Source organism: Aotus nancymaae, unplaced genomic scaffold (genome assembly GCF_030222135.1).
Source record: "Aotus nancymaae isolate 86718 unplaced genomic scaffold, 86718_ANA_hifiasm-v0.15.2.pri h1tg000032l_1, whole genome shotgun sequence".
NCBI classification, from domain to species: Eukaryota; Metazoa; Chordata; class Mammalia; order Primates; family Aotidae; genus Aotus; species Aotus nancymaae.
The window spans coordinates 320,030-337,685 of NW_026988446.1; the positions used below are offsets into that span (position 1 = coordinate 320,030).

The window sequence follows — 17,656 nt, forward strand, 5'->3', positions numbered from 1 at the left end:
GACTAACTCTTGTTCTACCAAAACTGAATTTCTCCTATAGACGTCTTTTTAGGATGTGTTATCTAGTGACTGTTTGGATTTGTGATTCTCAACATGGATGCATGTTGGAATCTCCTGGGAGGTTTTAGTATGTAATGGTTGCTGGGCCTCACCTCAGAGGGACAGAAAAAGAACATCTGGGGTGTAGAGTCCTGGAGTCTGTGTTTTTAAAGCTTCCCGGGTGATTTGAAAGTCAGCTAGGATTCCCAACCACCAAATCAGGCATGAAACAGACTGGTAATTCTCACCTAGGCATCTAGACTTGACAACAGAAGATGTGGGTGACATGGATTGCAGGCAACTGGGATCAGGGAAGGGTGACCCTTTTTAGCCCATGGCCGCCTTGGGGATATTGGAGAGCTTGGAGACGCCCCCACAGTCAGGCTGCCGGGGACAGCCAGAAGCAAACAGGGGTAAGAGAAAGTTAACCTGCTTCACATGTTTGCTGATTAATTTCCGGGCCTGAGGAAGAGATTCCGAGACAGGGGACACTGGGGACACAGGCATGGCAGGTGGACAACAGGAATGAGGAGTGTGGAAATGCTCCCAACTAGACTTCTGACTGCACACCCGTCCTCTGCAGCTCAGAGCCATGTTCGGGTTTGAGGTCTCTTCTCCCAAGCCAAGCATTAGGCCAGGTTTCCATTGCATCCTCTGTGGCAACAGTCCTGGGTTTTGACACCTTTTTTTTCCTTTTATGTTCAGATAATGCACGTGTTTCTAATCACACTGTGATATGCCAGGAAGACAGCATTGAAGAGGAGTGGATGGGCTTGCTGGGGTACCTTTCCAGAATCTCTGTTTGTAAAAAGAAGAAAGGTAAGCAATCGAGCTGGTGCTGCGAATTGAGTTTTACGAGCTGGTTCAGGAGGCTCCGCGGAGCTGAGTAGCTGGGTGACTTGGCCATACCGTAGGTTTCTCCATTGAAGAGACAGATTCATGTCATCCCAGAGCCAGCGGGGTGATGAGGTGTTCCAAGTTTGAAAAGGCACGGGGTGCAGATGACTTAAAGGAGTAAGATTGATAAAAAGGATCTTCGGGCTGGTGGCTACACATACAGCGCTGGCCTTCTGCTCAACCGTGTGTATGAAAAGCTTGACAGCAGAGATTCTTGACACCTTTCCTACCCAAGCAGTGGGAGAAGCCGCAGCTGCCGTTTCTCCGTTCCAGTTGCCACTCACTTCAGATTACCGGCCCCTGTTTAGGGCGCATCTCTGGTGGACGCGTGTGGGCTTTTCCCCCTAACTTCCTGTCTTTGCCGTAGATTACGGTAAGAAGTACAGAAGACACGTGAGAAGCAGATTCCAGTGCATCGAAGACAGGAACGCCCGCCTGGGTGAGAGTGTGAGCCTCAACAAACGCTACACACCGCTGCGCCTCATCAAGGAGCACCGGAGCCAGCAGGAGCGGGAGCAGGAGCTTCTGACCATCGGCAGGACCAAGACGGGGGACAGCCCCGTGAGTCCCATTAAGATGGAGCTGCTGTTTGAGCCCGACCCTGAGCACTCGGAGCCTGTGCACACGGTGGTATTCCAGGGAGCCGCGGGGATCGGGAAGACGATACTGGCCAGAAAGATCATGTTGGACTGGGCGGCAGGGACACTCTACCGAGACAGGTTTGACTATTTGTTCTACATCCACTGTCGGGAGTTCAGCCTCGTGACGCAGAGGAGCCTGGGGGACCTGATCGTGAGCTGCTGCCCCGACCCAAACCCCCCCGTCCACAAGATCGTGAGGAAGCCCTCCAGAATCCTCTTCCTCATGGACGGCTTCGATGAGCTGCAGGGCGCCTTTGACGAGCACATCGGGCCGCTCTGCACTGACTGGCAGAAGGCCGAGCGGGGAGACATTCTCCTGAGCAGCCTCATCAGAAAGAAGCTGCTCCCCGAGGCCTTTCTGCTCGTCACCACGAGACCGGTGGCCCTGGAGAAGCTGCAGCACTTGCTGGACCGTCCTCGGCATGTGGAGATCCTGGGTTTCTCGGAGGCCAAAAGGAAGGAGTATTTCTTCAAGTACTTCTCAGACGAGGCCCAGGCGAGGGCAGCCTTCGGTCTGATTCAGGAGAACGAGGTCCTCTTCACCATGTGCTTCATTCCCCTGGTCTGCTGGATCGTGTGCACCGGCCTGAAGCAGCAGATGGAGAGTGGCAAGAGCCTGGCTCAGACATCGAAGACCACCACCGCGGTGTACACCTTCTTCCTCTCCAGTTTGCTGCAGCCCCGAGGGGGCAGCCAGGAGCACCTCCTCTCTGCCCACCTCTGGGGGCTCTGCTCTTTGGCTGCAGACGGGATCTGGAACCAGAAAATCCTATTTGAGGAGTCCGACCTCAGGAATCACGGCCTGCAGAAGGCGGACGTGTCTGCTTTCCTGAGGATGAACCTGTTCCAGAAGGAAGTGGACTGCGAGAAGTTGTACAGCTTCATCCACATGACCTTCCAGGAGTTCTTTGCTGCCATGTACTACCTGCTGGAAGAAAGGGAAGGAGGGACGAAGAATGTTCCAGGGAGTTGCCTGACGCTTCCCAGCCGGGACGTGACAGTCCTTCTGGAAAACTACGGCAAATTCGAAAAGGGGTATTTGATTTTCGTTGTGCGTTTCCTCTTCGGCCTGGTAAACCAGGAGAGGACCTCCTACCTGGAGAAGAAATTAAGTTGCAAGGTCTCTCAGCAAATCAGGCTGGAGCTGCTGAAATGGATCGAGGTGAAAGCCAAGGCAAAGAAGCTGCAGATCCAGCCCAGCCAGCTGGAACTGTTCTACTGTTTGTACGAGATGCAGGAGGAGGACTTCGTGCGGAGGGCCATGGACTATTTCCCCAAGATTGAGATCAATCTCTCCACCAGAATGGACCATGTGGTTTCCTCCTTTTGCATTGAGAACTGTCATCGGGTGGAGTCCCTTTCCCTGGGGTTTCTCCACAACATGCCCAAGGAGGAGGAGGAAGAGGAGAAGGAAGGCCGGCACCTCGACATGGCCCGGTGTGTACCCCCAGCCTCTCTTACCGCCTGTTCCCTCTGGTAAGGAAACTCGGCTCCAGCAGGCGGCAGCACGTGCCCTCTGCCTCTCGTGTCTTTTCAACTATCTTCCAAATACGGTTGCCACAGCTGTGTAATTCGCCGCCACCATGCATTTCAGACCCCTTCATGGGCAAAGATTGACTTGTGGTAGGTGGATAAATGGGGTGAGGAAAGAAACAATAAAATGCGGAACAAATGTTGGGGATGCTGGTTTAGCACAAGGTCTTAGGGAGGGTGGAGGACTGCCTACCAGTGCTTGCCAGAAGAAATTGCTCGTAAGCTGTTTGGAGCGCTAGTGCCTCACAGTCAGTCAACGTCTCTGGGGCAGCGCGATGCCAGAGACTCCGTCCCAGGAGCACAGGGGACAGACGGCCCTTACAGCTGGAGGCTGGGGGAGGTTTCTTAGAAGAGCGCAATTTAAACCCGCCTTTAAGGGATGGTGGGACCTGGGTGCATGGAGGAGAAAGTAAAGGAATGCAGGCATCTAAGGCCCACATGAGTGAAGTCGTGAATGCAGTCTGAGAAAAAGCACGTGCAGGTGGCAGTGGAGAGAGACTCAGTTTCCTTGGAAAAAGCACAATGGAGCTAAATCAAGGGAAATAGAGCAGAAAAGCTGAGACGCTCCTTCTAGGCCCCTGCTTTGCCCTGGGCTGTCGCCAGAAGTGCCTGCCCTAGGGTGTGCTCACGACTTGCTGGGTGGTGGGAAGCCAGTTGCTGAGTCTGTGCAGTGAAGTATTGAGTCACCTGACTTCTGAGTCCCTTCTGGGTTTCCCTTTCAGTGGCTCCTAAGAAGGACCACCCACAGTGGTTGCAGGAAGGGGGGCACCCTGTGATGTGACTTTAACCCGTAGAGAAGACACTTCACATGGGGCAAAATGGAGACAAACAGGAGGCTGGGCCCTTGCACTGGCAGCGGCGGGCCTCAGCTTTCTCTAGCCCTGACTCTGCCCGGCCAGGACACCTTCCTGGTCCTCGTTTGGCCCGGAACAACCGACTGCCCACAGGGCTGCAGCGTAGACTGAGACCCAGGTCCTGCTCACAGGGCTTGAGGTTCATCGTGGACAATCAGGAAACAGGTGCGGATGTGTGTGTGTGCGTGCGCGTGTGTGTATTTGTGTGCATGTGCGTGTGCGTGCACATGTGTATGTGTGTGTGCATGTGTGCGTGTGTGCGTATTTGCATGTGCATGTGTGCGTGTATGTGCGCGTGCGTGTGTGTCACGGGCTCTGACAAGGAACTTGCAGAGTACCCAAAGCACAAGGGGATGAACCTGTTGACTGCGGGGTGCGGGTGTCCCCCTCTGCCAGCTTCCGGAGGATGGGCAGTGACAGAGTGAGAGAAGGCCAGGGGCAGCCCACGCTGGGGGTACACAGTATTCAGAGAGGGCAGGCGTGGGAAAGCAGGGTTTAGTTTCAACGATAGCCAACAGTTCCCAGTGACTGGAAGAAGACAGATGTTTCCATCTGTCAGGCTGCCATAGCCAAATGCTGCAGACTGCTTGGCTCACAAGCAAAAGCAATGTTCGCCGTACAGTTCCGGAGGCGGGGGGCCCGTGGTCGAGCACTGGCAGATGTGGTGTTTGGTGAGACCTCATCAACATCACACACCTGTGAGGAAGCAGGGTAGGAGGCTCAGCACCCGTCCGTCTAGAAGGCAGACCCATAGGGGAGAGGGGAGGGATGCTGAGGGGCGGGCTGTAGATGGTGCCTTCTCGTTGCGTCTTCACAGGTGGAGGGCAAGGCAGCTCTCTGGGGTCCCTTTTGTCAGGACAGTGATCCCACCGCAAGGGCTCCACACTCATAACTTCATCACATCTCAAAGGCCCCAGCTCCTAATACATCACGTTGAGGGTTGGGATTTCAGCTTATGGATTTGGGGCACACAAACATTCAGGCCATAGAAACGGGAGTAAGAGAGAGAAAAGCAGGCAGACCTACTCATTACAAGTGAGGTGGAGGGGCAGGGAGGCCATGTCCGGGTCACACGCCTGTGCAGAAGGCTCGCAGACTCGCACTGCTGCCCTGGTAGGGGGCTCAGCACCCGCCCCTCTAGATGGCAGCTGCCTTCTCCCTCTGACGGCAGGAGCTTGCTTTGTATGTCTCAGTACTTTCTGAGAAGCAGAAGCCTGGGCATCTGTTAGAAATGCAAAATCATAGACCCAGTTGTAGACCAAGGGAGACAGATTTTGCATCTGGATAAGAACTGCAGGTGATTCAAAGGTGACTGCATGCGTGGTGCAGCGGCTCATACCTGTAATCCTAAGTTTTTGGGAGGCCAAGACAGGGGATTGCTTGAAGCCCGGAATTCAAGTCCTGCCTGAGCAGCAAAGAGAGAGAGCACTTCTCTACAGAAAGACAGAAGCAAAAGGTGACTGCATGTTGGAGTCACCTGGACATTTTGAAAGGTCCATATAGCTGGACAAGGTGACTCGTGCCGGTAACCTCAGCTACTCGGGAGGCCAAGGCAAAGGGGTTGCTTGAGCCCAGGAGTTTGAGTCTGCAGTGAGCTGTGATCGTGCCATGGCTTTCCAACTTGGGTTACACCTAAAAAGAAAGTTAAAAAAATTCATCTGGTTCCACCTCAGAGATTCTGACTTTATTTCCATGGATGTGGCCTGGCCTTGGGTTTTTTTTTTTTTTTTTTTTGAGATGGAGTCTCACTCTGCCACCCAGACTGGAGAGCAGCGGCGTGATCTCGGCTCACTGCAGCCTCCACCTCCCAGGTTCAAGTGATTCTCCTGTCTCAGCCTCCCGAGTAGCCTGGATTACAGGCGCCCACGCCGGCTAATTTTTGCATTTTTAGTAGAGAGAGTGTTTCACCACATTGGCCAGGCTGGTCTCAAACTCCTGACCTCAGGTGATCTGCCTGCCTTGGCCTCCTGAAGTGCTGGGATTACAGGTGTGAGCCACCGCACCCCGCCTGGCCTGAGGATTTTGCGAGCACTCCTGATACTGTTGTGCAGCTGGGAGTGAGGACTGCCCTCTGAACACCCAGCACGGAACGTTCGGGGCCATGTTGGGACAGCAGACTGGTAAGGGAGGGAGGACACTGAGGAGCGGGCTGCAGGTGCCACAGTCAGCCAAAGTTATGGGCTCATGCACTCCACGCCAAAGCAGGCAGAACTGGCTTTCCCAAGCCTCACCCGGCCCTCTTCATTTGTCTGGGTATAATTTTTGGTTTCCTGACCCATTTCTTAATTCCTGGAAGCCACTTCTCTGAACAGGTGCCAGGCACCCTGGTCTCTAGCGCCAGTTACTTATTGTTCAAGGCTGATTTTTCTCTCCGTCTTCCTTCTAATTCCTAGGCTGGAGAACAGTCATCTCACTTCCAGCTTCTGCCGGGGCCTCTTCTCAGTTCTAAGCACCAACCAGAGTCTGACTGAATTGGACCTCAGTGACAATTCTCTGGGGGACCCGGGGATGAGAGTGTTGTGTGAAACGCTCCAGCATCCTGGCTGTAACATTCAGAGATTGTGGTAAGTGCCCGTGCGTGTGTGTGCATCTGTGTGTGTGTTGTGTGTGCAAGTTCATGAGAGAGAGAGAGAGAGAAACAGACTGGAGAGAGATCTTCAGGACTAGATTGGTGGCGTGCTTTCTTAGGACTGCTGTAACAAAGTGCCACTGACTGAATGGCTTCAGCAACAGAAATGTATTTTCTTGAGGCTGTGAGGCTGCAAATCTAAGGCTGAGGTGTCAGCAGGTTGGTGTCTTCAGAGGCTGCCCTCCTGGGCTTGCAGACGCCACCTGCTCCCTGTGTGCTGACGTTGTCTTCCCTCTGGGGAGAGTGTCCTGGCCTCCTCTTCTTAGAGGGACACCAGACACGAATGAGCAAATGTTGACCTCGTCACCCTTTAAACACCCCATTTCCAAGAACAGTCACATGATGAGGTCTTGAGGATGAGGGCTTCAACATAGAAATTCTGTTGCGGGGGCACAGTTCAGCCCAGAACAAGTGAGACGGTAGAACGGATTGGAAGCCGGTTCAGGAGATTTCGTGTGAGGAAGAATGAAGGAGGAACTGAAAAAGACATTTCTTGGTGGCACCACACAGAGACCGTGGTGTTCAGTGGCTTCTGCTTCCTCACGGGCCATGCTCGTAAATGAGAACTGGATAATTTCCCACATACAACAATGGCAACCACAGCTAAAAACTGTGACAATTCTATTTCTTTTCTTTGAGACAGGATCTCCCTCTGTCACCCAGGCTGCAGTGTGGTGGTGTGATCATGGCTCACTGCAGCCTCGATCTCCCAGGTTCAAGCAAGCCTCCCACCTCAGCTTCCCCGAGTAGCTGGGACTACAGGCATGTGGCACCATGCTGGCTAATTTTTGTATTTTTTTGTAGAGATGGGGTCTTACCACATTGCCCAGCCTGGTCAGAATGCTTCGTATGGGTTGAAACGTCGCAGGGAAACTCCGGTGACGTTAGTAATAATGTGCTTGCTTTCTCCTGCATGTGAACGAATCTGCATGTGAACGAATCAGATTCACATGCCCCACCTTGCAGGTGCCTGGGCCATCTCAGCAGCTCTGCGGATGCATGCAGGTGTCTGCACTTCTGAGGAGCTGCATAGCCAGCGTTAAAGCCTGCACTCCAGGACATTTTCATACCGCCTTCTCCGGCTCAACACACTCACCTCATCACCCGTCTCATGAGTTTTCCCTTCAACGCAAGCCGTTTTCCATTCATCCTTGTCCTCACCCCACCAGCCCAGGCCCAGCAACCACCATCACTTGCCTGGACATGCAGCGACCTCCTAGACCATCAGCTCCCCGAGGATAGGGTTTGCGTTTCTTTGTCTTGCCATCATCTTTACAGCGCCTGGACGGGCGTCTTAGTAGATGACGGTGGTGAAAGACATGAACTGAATGAGTGTTGGCTCTTTGGCATCCCTGCGTCTGCCTTTGCCCCTCACCAGACCATTCTCCACACAAAAGTAAGATGTTCATTTAGAAGATTCTAATTTGACTGTGTTGTTCTGTGGCTGAAACACTTTCTCTCTGTGGACGTGCACGCCTTGTTTAGCTCCCACTTGTGAGAACATGTGGTGTTTATCTGTTTCCGAGTTGTTTCACTTAAGATAATGGCCTCCAGGTCCATCCACGTAGCTTCAAAGCTGTGACTTCACTCTTTTCTATGGCTGAGCAGTATTCCACTGTGTATATAGATTGCACTGTCTTTAGCTTTGCTCTTTTGATGAATTTCAAATCGCCTTGCCTGGAAGACTCCTTGGGGCGCTTAACCTTACTTCTCCAGCTTCATCCAAAAAGTCTCTCCCCGTTGCCCCTGTGTGTGTCTGGAGAGTGAGACACCAAGAGGGAAGGGTGGGTAATAAGACGTTTTGCAGATAAATAGAGATCCATTTGTCCATTTGCTTGAAGTTGGTATAACGATAGGGACAGAAAGGAAGGTGGTCTGACAGGCTCCAGGACCTGCGAACTGCTGCCCTGGAAAGAAGCTGGACTGCTGTCTTTGCCCCATGACAGTGATAAATCATAGTTTTTGTTGCTGGTGGTGGTGGTGATGGTGGTAGTGGTGTGTGTGTGTGTGTGTGTGTGTGTGTGTTTGTGTGCATGCGTGTGACTGTGAAACAAATCAGGTGTCAGCTGCAGCAGAGTGCCGTGGCTCAAGCTTGGAATCCCAGCACTTTGAGAGGATGGGGCGGGCAGATCATTTGAGCCCAGGAGCTCAAAGCCAGCCTGAGCAAGCTGGTGAGATCTTGTTTTTACGAAAAAAAAAAAAAAAAAAGAGAAAGAAAGAAAAAACATTAGCTAAGCATGGTAGTACATGCCTGTATATGGATCTACTTGGGAGGCTGAGGCAGGTGGATTCCTTGAGCCCAGGAGTTTGAGGTGGCCATGAGCTATGATCTCACCACTGCACTCCAGCCTGTGCAACAAAGTGAGACCCTGTCTCAAAAAAAAAAAAAAAGAAAAAAAAAGAAAAAGAAAAAAAGAATCAGAGCTGCTTATCCTTTCACTGTAGACAGAGGGTTGGGATTAACTCATCAAACACAATGGGTGACAATGTTGGTCAAGACAAGAGAGAGCTGAGAACAGCCCTGGCGCGAGGAACGGGAGGTAAGGAGGTGGAATGCGCAGGTGTGCCGCCCGTTTCTCTCACAAACCAGGAGTGCCATTCACCTGCCTGAGGGCTGATCGCGATGCCCGGGCACTGCTTACGGTCGGCCGGCCGGGAGCTCACGGATGGGTGCTCCCTCTGCAGTGGGCTGGGGAGCCCGGGAGCGACCTCCCAGTGCACCTCGTGCTGCGCTCTAGAGCTCTCTGATGACATGTTCCGATGCTTTCCCTTCTGTTCTCGGCCCGAAGGTTGGGGCGATGCGGTCTCTCCCACGAGTGCTGCTTCGACATCTCCTTGGTCCTCAGCAGCAGCCAGAAGCTGGTGGAGCTGGACCTGAGCGACAACGCCCTGGGGGACTTCGGGATCAGACTCTTGTGCGTGGGACTGAAGCATCCACTGTGCACCCTGAAGCAGCTCTGGTGAGTCGAGCCCATTCCCCTTATGAAGCTCTGCTAACGAGGCGTGCGTTGGACCCTGGCTTCCAGGAGCACGGTGGGCTGCAGTCTTGGTGTGCGAATGGCCTCAGCCGCTCAGGTGATGCCGGCGCTGATCTCTGGGGGTCTGTTGGCATTTGAGTCAGTTCGTGTTTGTTGTGGGGAAAGCCACACACTAAACCCTGACGAGGAACATAAATAATAATTTTAAAAAACGATGTCTGCCTTTAGGGTGCCTGCCGCCTAGCTGAGAAAAAAGTAAAACCAGTGTAATGCATTGCGTTAGAGGAGTTTCAGAACTTCATGACAAGCCCTTGGTCCCCACACTGGATCAGGAAAACGGTTTGAAGCAATGCAGACGCTTGCTCGCCATTGCATGCAGCCCTTCCCTGAGTGCTTCTGGGAGACTTGCATTTTGAAGGATGGAAGGGGCAGTTCACACCCGTTCGGATGGCTGTTACAAAACGAAAAATAGGGGACAATAAATACTGGCGAGGATGTGGGGAAACTGACACCGTCCAGCATTGCGGGTGGGAGTGTAAATGGTGCAGCCACGATGGAAAACGGCACAGCAATTCCTAACAATCAAATAGAGAATTACAAGTTGAGCCAGCATTTCCACGTCTGCGTATATCTGCAAAAGCGTTGAAAGCAGGAACCGAAACATGTTATTCATACGCCGTGTCCACAGCAGCACTATTAACAGTTGCCAAAGGCGCAAATAACCCGAACGACCTTCAGTGGATAAATGGATTTTGAAAAGTGTTATAAACATACACACGGCTTTAAAGGAATTCTAGAACACGCTACAGCATGGATGAGCCAGGAGGGCATTATGCTGAGTCAGATGAGCCAGACTCCAAAGGGCAAAGACTCTGTGATTGTCCTTACAGGGGGTACCGGGAGTGGTCAGACTCGTAGAGACAGAAAGAAGGGACCGGTAGGAGGCGTAACGGGAAGACGTCATTTAAGGGTTGTAGAGTTTCTGTTTTGCAAGTTGAAAGGAGTTCTGGATGTGGGTGTTGGTGGTGGTTGCATGAAATGTGACTGCACTGAAGGCCATTGAATTGTGCATTTAAAAATGATTAAAATGGTATATTTTGTTTTACACGTGTTTTACCACAATCAAACTGAATGTAGGGAGCTGGGAAGATGTAGCATTGGGACGAGCATGGAGAATGCTTACTTGTTATTCCACCAAATGAAAAGGAAATCAGAAGTGCACACAGAGCTTGAGTCCACCCCTTTCCATGTGTAAATGGGAACAGAGGCCCGGCCGGTACAGGCGCCTCCTTGCTCGTGGGGGAGCGTGGGTGAGAGGCGTGACTCATGTTCTGCCATCTTTCTGCAAGGCTGGTCAGCTGCTGCCTCACGTCAGCATGTTGTCAGGATCTGGCATCGGTACTGAGCACCAACCATTCCCTGACCAGGCTCTACATGGGAGAGAATGCTCTCGGAGACGCAGGAGTAGAAATTTTGTGTGAAAAAGCCAAGAATCCACAATGTCACCTGCAGAAACTGGGGTGAGTCTTCAGCAGAATGGTAACTTCTTTTCAGAGGCGAATTACTTGGAAAATGTGTTTGGGGGTTACTCTGGTCAGGCAGATTTGAAGGTAGAGGAAGGAGGAAACACATCAGGAATACTGTCAAGGGCTGGATGCATACAGTGTATACTCCTGCTAACAAGGTCATTTAGGCTAACTTAGGATTATAGAACTAGAGTTTCTTAGTGTTGGAAGAAATCTTGGAGATGGTGTGGCCCAAATGCCCATTGAGGGAAAAAAATTACTTTTAAGACACTTGCACGAATAGTCCCCATTTTATGCGTGCATGCTTGCAAGTTATGACACAGTGCCGCCTCCACTCTAGGAGAAGGATCTTACCCTGCAGCCTCCACTCTAGGAGAGGGATCTCACACTGCAGCCTCCACTCTAGGAGAGGGCTCTCACACTGCAGCCTCCACTCTAGGAGAGGGATCTCACACTACAGCCTCCACTCTAGGAGAGGGCTCTCACTCTGCAGCTTCCACACTAGGAGAGGGATCTCACTCTGCAGCTTCCACACTAGGAGAAGGATCTCACACTGCAGCCTCCACCCTAGGAGAGGGCTCTTACCCTGCAGCCTCCACCCTAGGAGAGGGCTCTCACACTGCAGCCTCCACCTTAGGAGAGGGCTCTCACACTGCAGCCTCCACACTAGGAGAAGGATGTTACCCTCCAGCCTCCACACTAGGAAAAGGATCTCACACTGCAGCCTCCACCCTAGGAGAGGGCTCTCACACTGCAGCCTCCACCCTAGGAGAGGGCTCTTACCCTGGAGCTTCCACCCTAGGAGATGGCTCTCACACTGCAGCCTCCACCCTAGGAGAGGGCTCTCACACTGCAGCCTCCACCCTAGGAGAGGGCTCTCACACTGCAGCCTCCACCCTAGGAGAGGGCTCTCACACTGCAACCTCCACCCTAGGAGAGGGCTCTTACCCTGGAGCTTCCACCCTAGGAGAGGGCTCTCACACTGCAGCCTCCACACTAGGAGAGGGCTCTCACACTGCAGCCTCCACCCTAGGAGAGGGATCTCACACTGCAGCCTCCACCCTAGGAGAGGGCTCTCACACTGCAGCCTCCACCCTAGGAGAGGGCTCTCACACTGCAGCCTCCACCCTAGGAGAGGGCTCTCACACTGCAGTGCCTTCTCTGGTTTCTGTGCATTAGTCCTTGTGTTTCTCCCCAGGGATTCGAGTAACAATTCCAATCCCAGTTTCCCAGAGACAACGCTCACTGTAGGTCTTATCTCGCATAGTGTCTCTAAATCCTCAACAGTGACATGGCACCTTCACCTCCGTAGCCATGCTCTCCCAGGTGCAGGCTGGTTATTATTGTCTCTCTTTGAAATGTGCTGCCCAGGCTGAAGACGCACAGTGGATCTCCTGTTGCTGCTGAAGCCTGTGATTTCCTTAGCTTTTTTGGCAGTTGCATAAGACTTTTGGTTCGCATTGGAATTCTGAAGTAAATAGTCATAGAGAATACCTACTAATAACATGCAATTTTTATGTATCACTGCTCTTTCATATTCTTTACATGGGTTACATCAGTTGGCTTCACAAAGAGGCTGTAGGGTGGGTATCAGTGTCTCCAATTGAATGAGGAAAAAATAAAACTCAGGGAGCCTCATACCTTTGTCCAAGGACCCTCAGATGGAAGGTAGAGGAACTGAATGTAGACAAACCTTTGTGACCCGCCCCAGCCACTGCGTTAATTCCCAGTGTCTTGCCTTAGGAAGTGTTGGTAGTGGGCTCTCTATAGGGCTTCTTTTTCTGGCTGTCAGCCTAAGGGTGGGACCTCAAATTTAGCTTTGCTAAACCTCACCTTACCTGTCTTTTGACACACTGACGAGGCGTTTTTGAATCTTGATTCTGTCAATAATATCTACAAATACAACAAGCAAATTATGTAGATCTTCCTTCACATTATTAATGTAAATACCAGCCAGATCAGCATTCAAGACAAAATATAGCAGGAAAGGAGTAATCCATCAATCCATTATTAACAACCACTATATGTTCACAAAGTTCTGACATTTCCTTGCACCTGTCCCATCAGCCCATCCCCAGATGTGACCGAATCGTTTGGTGACATCTTCAAGCAGCACCTTTCCTCACTTTCTAGTATTACTCTTCCTTAGCAATCTGATTTCTACTTCTCTTGGTTTGTTCAACAGACGTGATTTGGTCCCTTTACTTTGCTGGGCCTCTGGGGGCACGTGCTGGGCATCGTTTTAATACAATAGATTGTTATATAATCCATCCGTCTGTCCATCCTTCATCCATCCATCCATCATCCATCCATCATCCATCCATCCATCCATCATCCATCATCCATCCATCATCCATCATCCATCCGTCATCCACCCATCCATCATCCATCCATTATCCATCCATCCATCCATCCTTCATCCATCATCCATCCATCCATCATCCATCCTTCATCCATTATCCATCCATCCATCCATCCTTCATCCATCATCCATCCATCCATCATCCATCCTTCATCCATCATCCATCCTTCATCCATCCATCCATCCGTCATCCATCCATCCATCCATCCATCCAAGGGAGTATTGGAGCTTTGTGAACACATATTGGTTGCTGATGATGGACAAATAGATTTCCTGTATATACTGATCTGAGTGGTATTTATATCAGTAATGTGAATGAAGGCCTATGCGATTTGCATGTTGCATTTGTAATACACTATCTGTCAGAGCTGCCATAATAAAATACCACAAATGCAGCAGCTTAAACAACAGAAATGTATTGCTCCTCAGTTCTGGAGGCCAGAAGCGTGAGTTGAAGATGCCAGCAGGCTGGGTGCTTCTGAGGGCTGTGAGGAATCTGTTCCATGCTTCTCTTTGGCTTCTGGTGGAATGTCATCTTGCTGATGCATTTTGACATTCCTTGGCCTGTAGCTGCCTCTCCCACACCATTGCCTTTATCTCTACGTGGCATCTTCCCTGTATCTGTGTGTCTTTCTCCATGTCCCAGGTTTCCCTGGTGAAAGAACACAAGTCGTGTTAGATTAGTAATGACCTCATCTTAACTCATGACATTTTCAGTAACCGTATCTCCAAATAAGGTCACATTCGCAAGTACTGGGCCTAGGACTTCAACATACAAAGTTTTGGAGGAAACAATTCAACCCCCTAGCTATTGAAACTAGAATCATAATAGAAATATTTTTTCTGTGATATCCCTTTTTCATTTATCATGGATAAATTTCCATGCTGATTTGTGTAGACCTCTAGATCGGGGCATAATATCCCATAGTGTGCTTTGCTATAATTTATTTCATCAAATAATGCATTTTGGGATAACTATTCTTTTCTACTATTGCAAACAACTCTGCAAAGAGCACATTAGTATATAAAGTTTTCTGCCTGCGTATTTGCTTTGAGATGGGTATCTCTAAGTGGCATGAATCAGTCAAAGCTTGGATGCATTTCATGTGTTAGGTGTAGCCATGTTTTTTTTCCTGAACTTCGGGTCCTCATCTCTGGCTGCGTGTCGTGTGCTGCCTGTCTCAATGTTGCTCAAGTGTCACACACGCTGAGCGCTGGCAAAATTGGTTTATCATACCCCACCTTCCACCCCCGTTCTCTGACCTGCTCCTGCCCTCTTCTTCCCACCTCGTTGAGTAGCGGGGCTTTCCAGGAGGCTGCCCGGCTAGTAAACGGAGGACAGTCCTAAATGCTCTGCTTTCAGTTCCCTCTACCACCCATCGTTTTTTTGTTTTTTCTAACACAACACCAGAGGGAACTTCATAAAATGCAAATTTGAAAATATTGGTCCTTTGTTCAGAAGCCTTCAGAAGTTCATCTCTGTGGTGAGAATGACGTCTCAACTTGCCACACAGGCCGTCCCTGGTGCTGCCGTCTCTCCTACCGCACCTTCCACTCCATTTTGAGTCATCTTGGACGTGTTTTGTTTTGTTGTTTTGGGGATGGGGACTTGCTGTGTCGCTCAGGCTGAATTCGAACTTCTGCGCTTGTCCACATCCACACTACCCTGCGCACCAGGTCTTGCCTGAACTCCTGGGTTCAAGCAATCCTCCTGTCTCAGCCGCCCACGTAACTGGGACTATAGGTGCACATCACTGTGTCCAGCTATGAATTAGGTTTTAAACACCTTGGTGGCTCTTTTAATCTTCCTTACCCTTGCACACTCTATTCCTTCTGCCTGGAGGGTTACCTCCACTTTCTCACTTTCTACCACCCAGCTAAGAAGCTCTGGCTTAATCTTTAATTGCTCTGATCCTCATTTTGTCCATTGAAAAGCAGGGATAAAAATAACATTCCCATCTTCAGGTTGTGATCATGCAGTGAGATAACCCTATTTAATTCGTAATCCACGCCAAGCACACAATAAACACTCAAAAACCGTTACATCTTCTTCCTCACTTTTCTTTCTTTTTCTTTTCCCTCCCTCCCTCCCTTCCTTTCTCTTTCTTTCTCCCTTAGATGAGTGGAAGAATGGAGGCGACCGACCAAGGCCTTTCCCAGGGTCTGGGGCAAGAAAATTCCTGAATCCGAGAGAACGTACCATCTTAGTTTTTACCGGCCTGAAGGTCCGATGCTGGCTTGTCTTCTTGGGCAGTCAGGCAAATCGGGCTGTGGAAAGGATACAGTGGGTAACAGAGTTAACGGGGTGACCGGAAGTTGGGCTGCCTCTCAGGCAGCAGAGTCTTTGGTTCCCTCGGGCAAGGATGTATTTTCCTTTTAATGTCCTTGCAGTGGATCACAGCCGCCTGCAGGGGAGCCAAATGGCCTGCAGTAAGGCCAGGATTTCTTCTTTGTTTTCGATAGTTTTTCCAGCCAAAGTGAGAAGCCTGTGCTCCTGGTGAATAGCTCCATGAACATGCACAGTTGCAAAGGCACACCTGCTGTCAGTGTAAATGTTGATGCATTTCTTCTTACCCCATCGGAGGGCCTGAGTGAGAGCAATTAACTCAGTCTTTTGCACTGAAGTTCCGGCCGGCAGGGCCTGGGCCCACACACTGTCCATTTCCATGGTGACGGCCACCCCAGCCTTTCACACTCCCTGTTCGAGGAAGCTGCTGCTGTCCGTGAACACGGTAGCATCAGCCTTCTCCAGGGGGCATCCTGGAGGTCCGGGGGAAGCACTTTCCGGCATCGTGCACTGGTGTGGTCAGGTCTGGATCACCCAACTGTCACGGGTGATAAGGACAACGGGACATACAAATTCAAACACTAGAGACAAACAGATGAGAGACACACAAATCCAGATGTTAGGAACAAAACAGGACAGCTGACACTGAGGCAGATCAGGCACCGAGGTAGATAAATGATCATGGCAGTTTTCAAGGACAAACAAAGGACTGGATCCTTAGATGCGAGCCTCTAAGGTCCCCGCGCACTCACACATGCATGCACACATTCATTCAGAGGTTATTGCAGTCTTTTTACACTTTGTAAACAGTTGGAAGCCTGAATAAATTTTTGCCTTCTTTGTCAATGTTTTAAATTACACAGAACCCAGGGACCCTGTCCTCCAGCATCCTGGAGTGATGACAGAGTCCAGAGGGGTGCCCTTGTCAGGGCTAAACCCCTCTAGATCAGACAGAAGGACAGAACCAGAACCCTGGGCACCGGGAGTCCAGAAACAGACAGCCAAAAGTCGACAGAACCAGGAACTCTAGATCCCTAGAATTTAAAGACAGAAAAACCAGAACCAGGACTCTTCCACAGTCCAAAACCAGAACAAGGACCAGGGACTCTGGGCACCCAGAACCCAAGGTCACAGGAATCACTGTAGTCAATTCCAGCATCCCGGCAATAGAATGATCCCTGTAACTTCCAGGAATAAGCAGATCAGACCTGACTTACCTTCTCCATGGAGCAGGACCAGGGACTCTGAAGAATAATTTGGTGGGGCGCGCTGGGAGTCGATCCACTCTCCTCTGGCAAGAGGTGGTCTATAGGGCCCTGGAACGTCTCAGGGGGCACCTCCCCTATAGTCCGCCTCCTCCCCTGGTGGATCCCAGAGCGAGCCCGGTCTGCACCCGGTGGCGAGTATCTTGCTGGGGCCTCCAAATGTTGTAACTGAGTGAGTTAGAAGGAATGCGCCATGCTCTGTGTTTCAAATTAATAGTCCTTTATTGATTTGCTGGTGACCGCCATGCTCTGCATTCCAAATTAAGAGTCCTTTATTGATTTGCTGGTGACTGAGAGACAGCTAATGTTCAAAATTCTCTCAGCCCCAAGGAAGGGGCCTGACTATCTTTTATGCCTTGATTTAGGCAGGGGAGGGGAGTACCTAGCTGAAGCGGAATTTCACAGAAGCAGAAAAGCAGGTTAGAGGAAGGGGCTGTGGGCACAGGTGGCTTCCATACAATCACCAAGAAGGGGGCAATCAGGCTCCTTCTATACACAATGATCAAAGGGAAACTTTTCTCTTACAACAGCAGGGGGGAGGTACGCCAAGCAGAATGCGGTTACAATGGTTACAAGTGTTAAGAACAGACGCTTCAATGCCTCTAAGCGCAGCACGTACGAACAGACGCTTCAATGCCTCTAAGC

At 50.8% G+C, this 17,656-nt stretch overlaps 1 protein-coding gene across 5 annotated transcripts in view; it reads left to right on the forward strand.

Moving 5' to 3' along the window:
• The window catches only part of NLRP3 (NLR family pyrin domain containing 3), a 29,599-nt gene that overhangs the window by 5,961 nt on the left and 5,982 nt on the right, over window positions 1–17,656 (forward strand). For 3 of the 5 annotated variants that reach the window (XM_012472734.2, XM_012472731.3, XM_012472732.3), the window contains 5 exons: window positions 745–858; window positions 1,304–3,053; window positions 6,358–6,528; window positions 9,383–9,553; window positions 10,921–11,091. In XM_012472734.2, coding sequence (XP_012328157.2) covers window positions 745–858; window positions 1,304–3,053; window positions 6,358–6,528; window positions 9,383–9,553; window positions 10,921–11,091 — 2,377 coding nt within the window. Of the gene's footprint in view, window positions 1–744; window positions 859–1,303; window positions 3,054–6,357; window positions 6,529–9,382; window positions 9,554–10,920; window positions 11,092–15,577; window positions 15,685–17,656 lie in introns of all 5 variants that reach the window. The other 2 variants (XR_001110652.3, XM_012472735.3) reach the window with 2 other exon arrangements.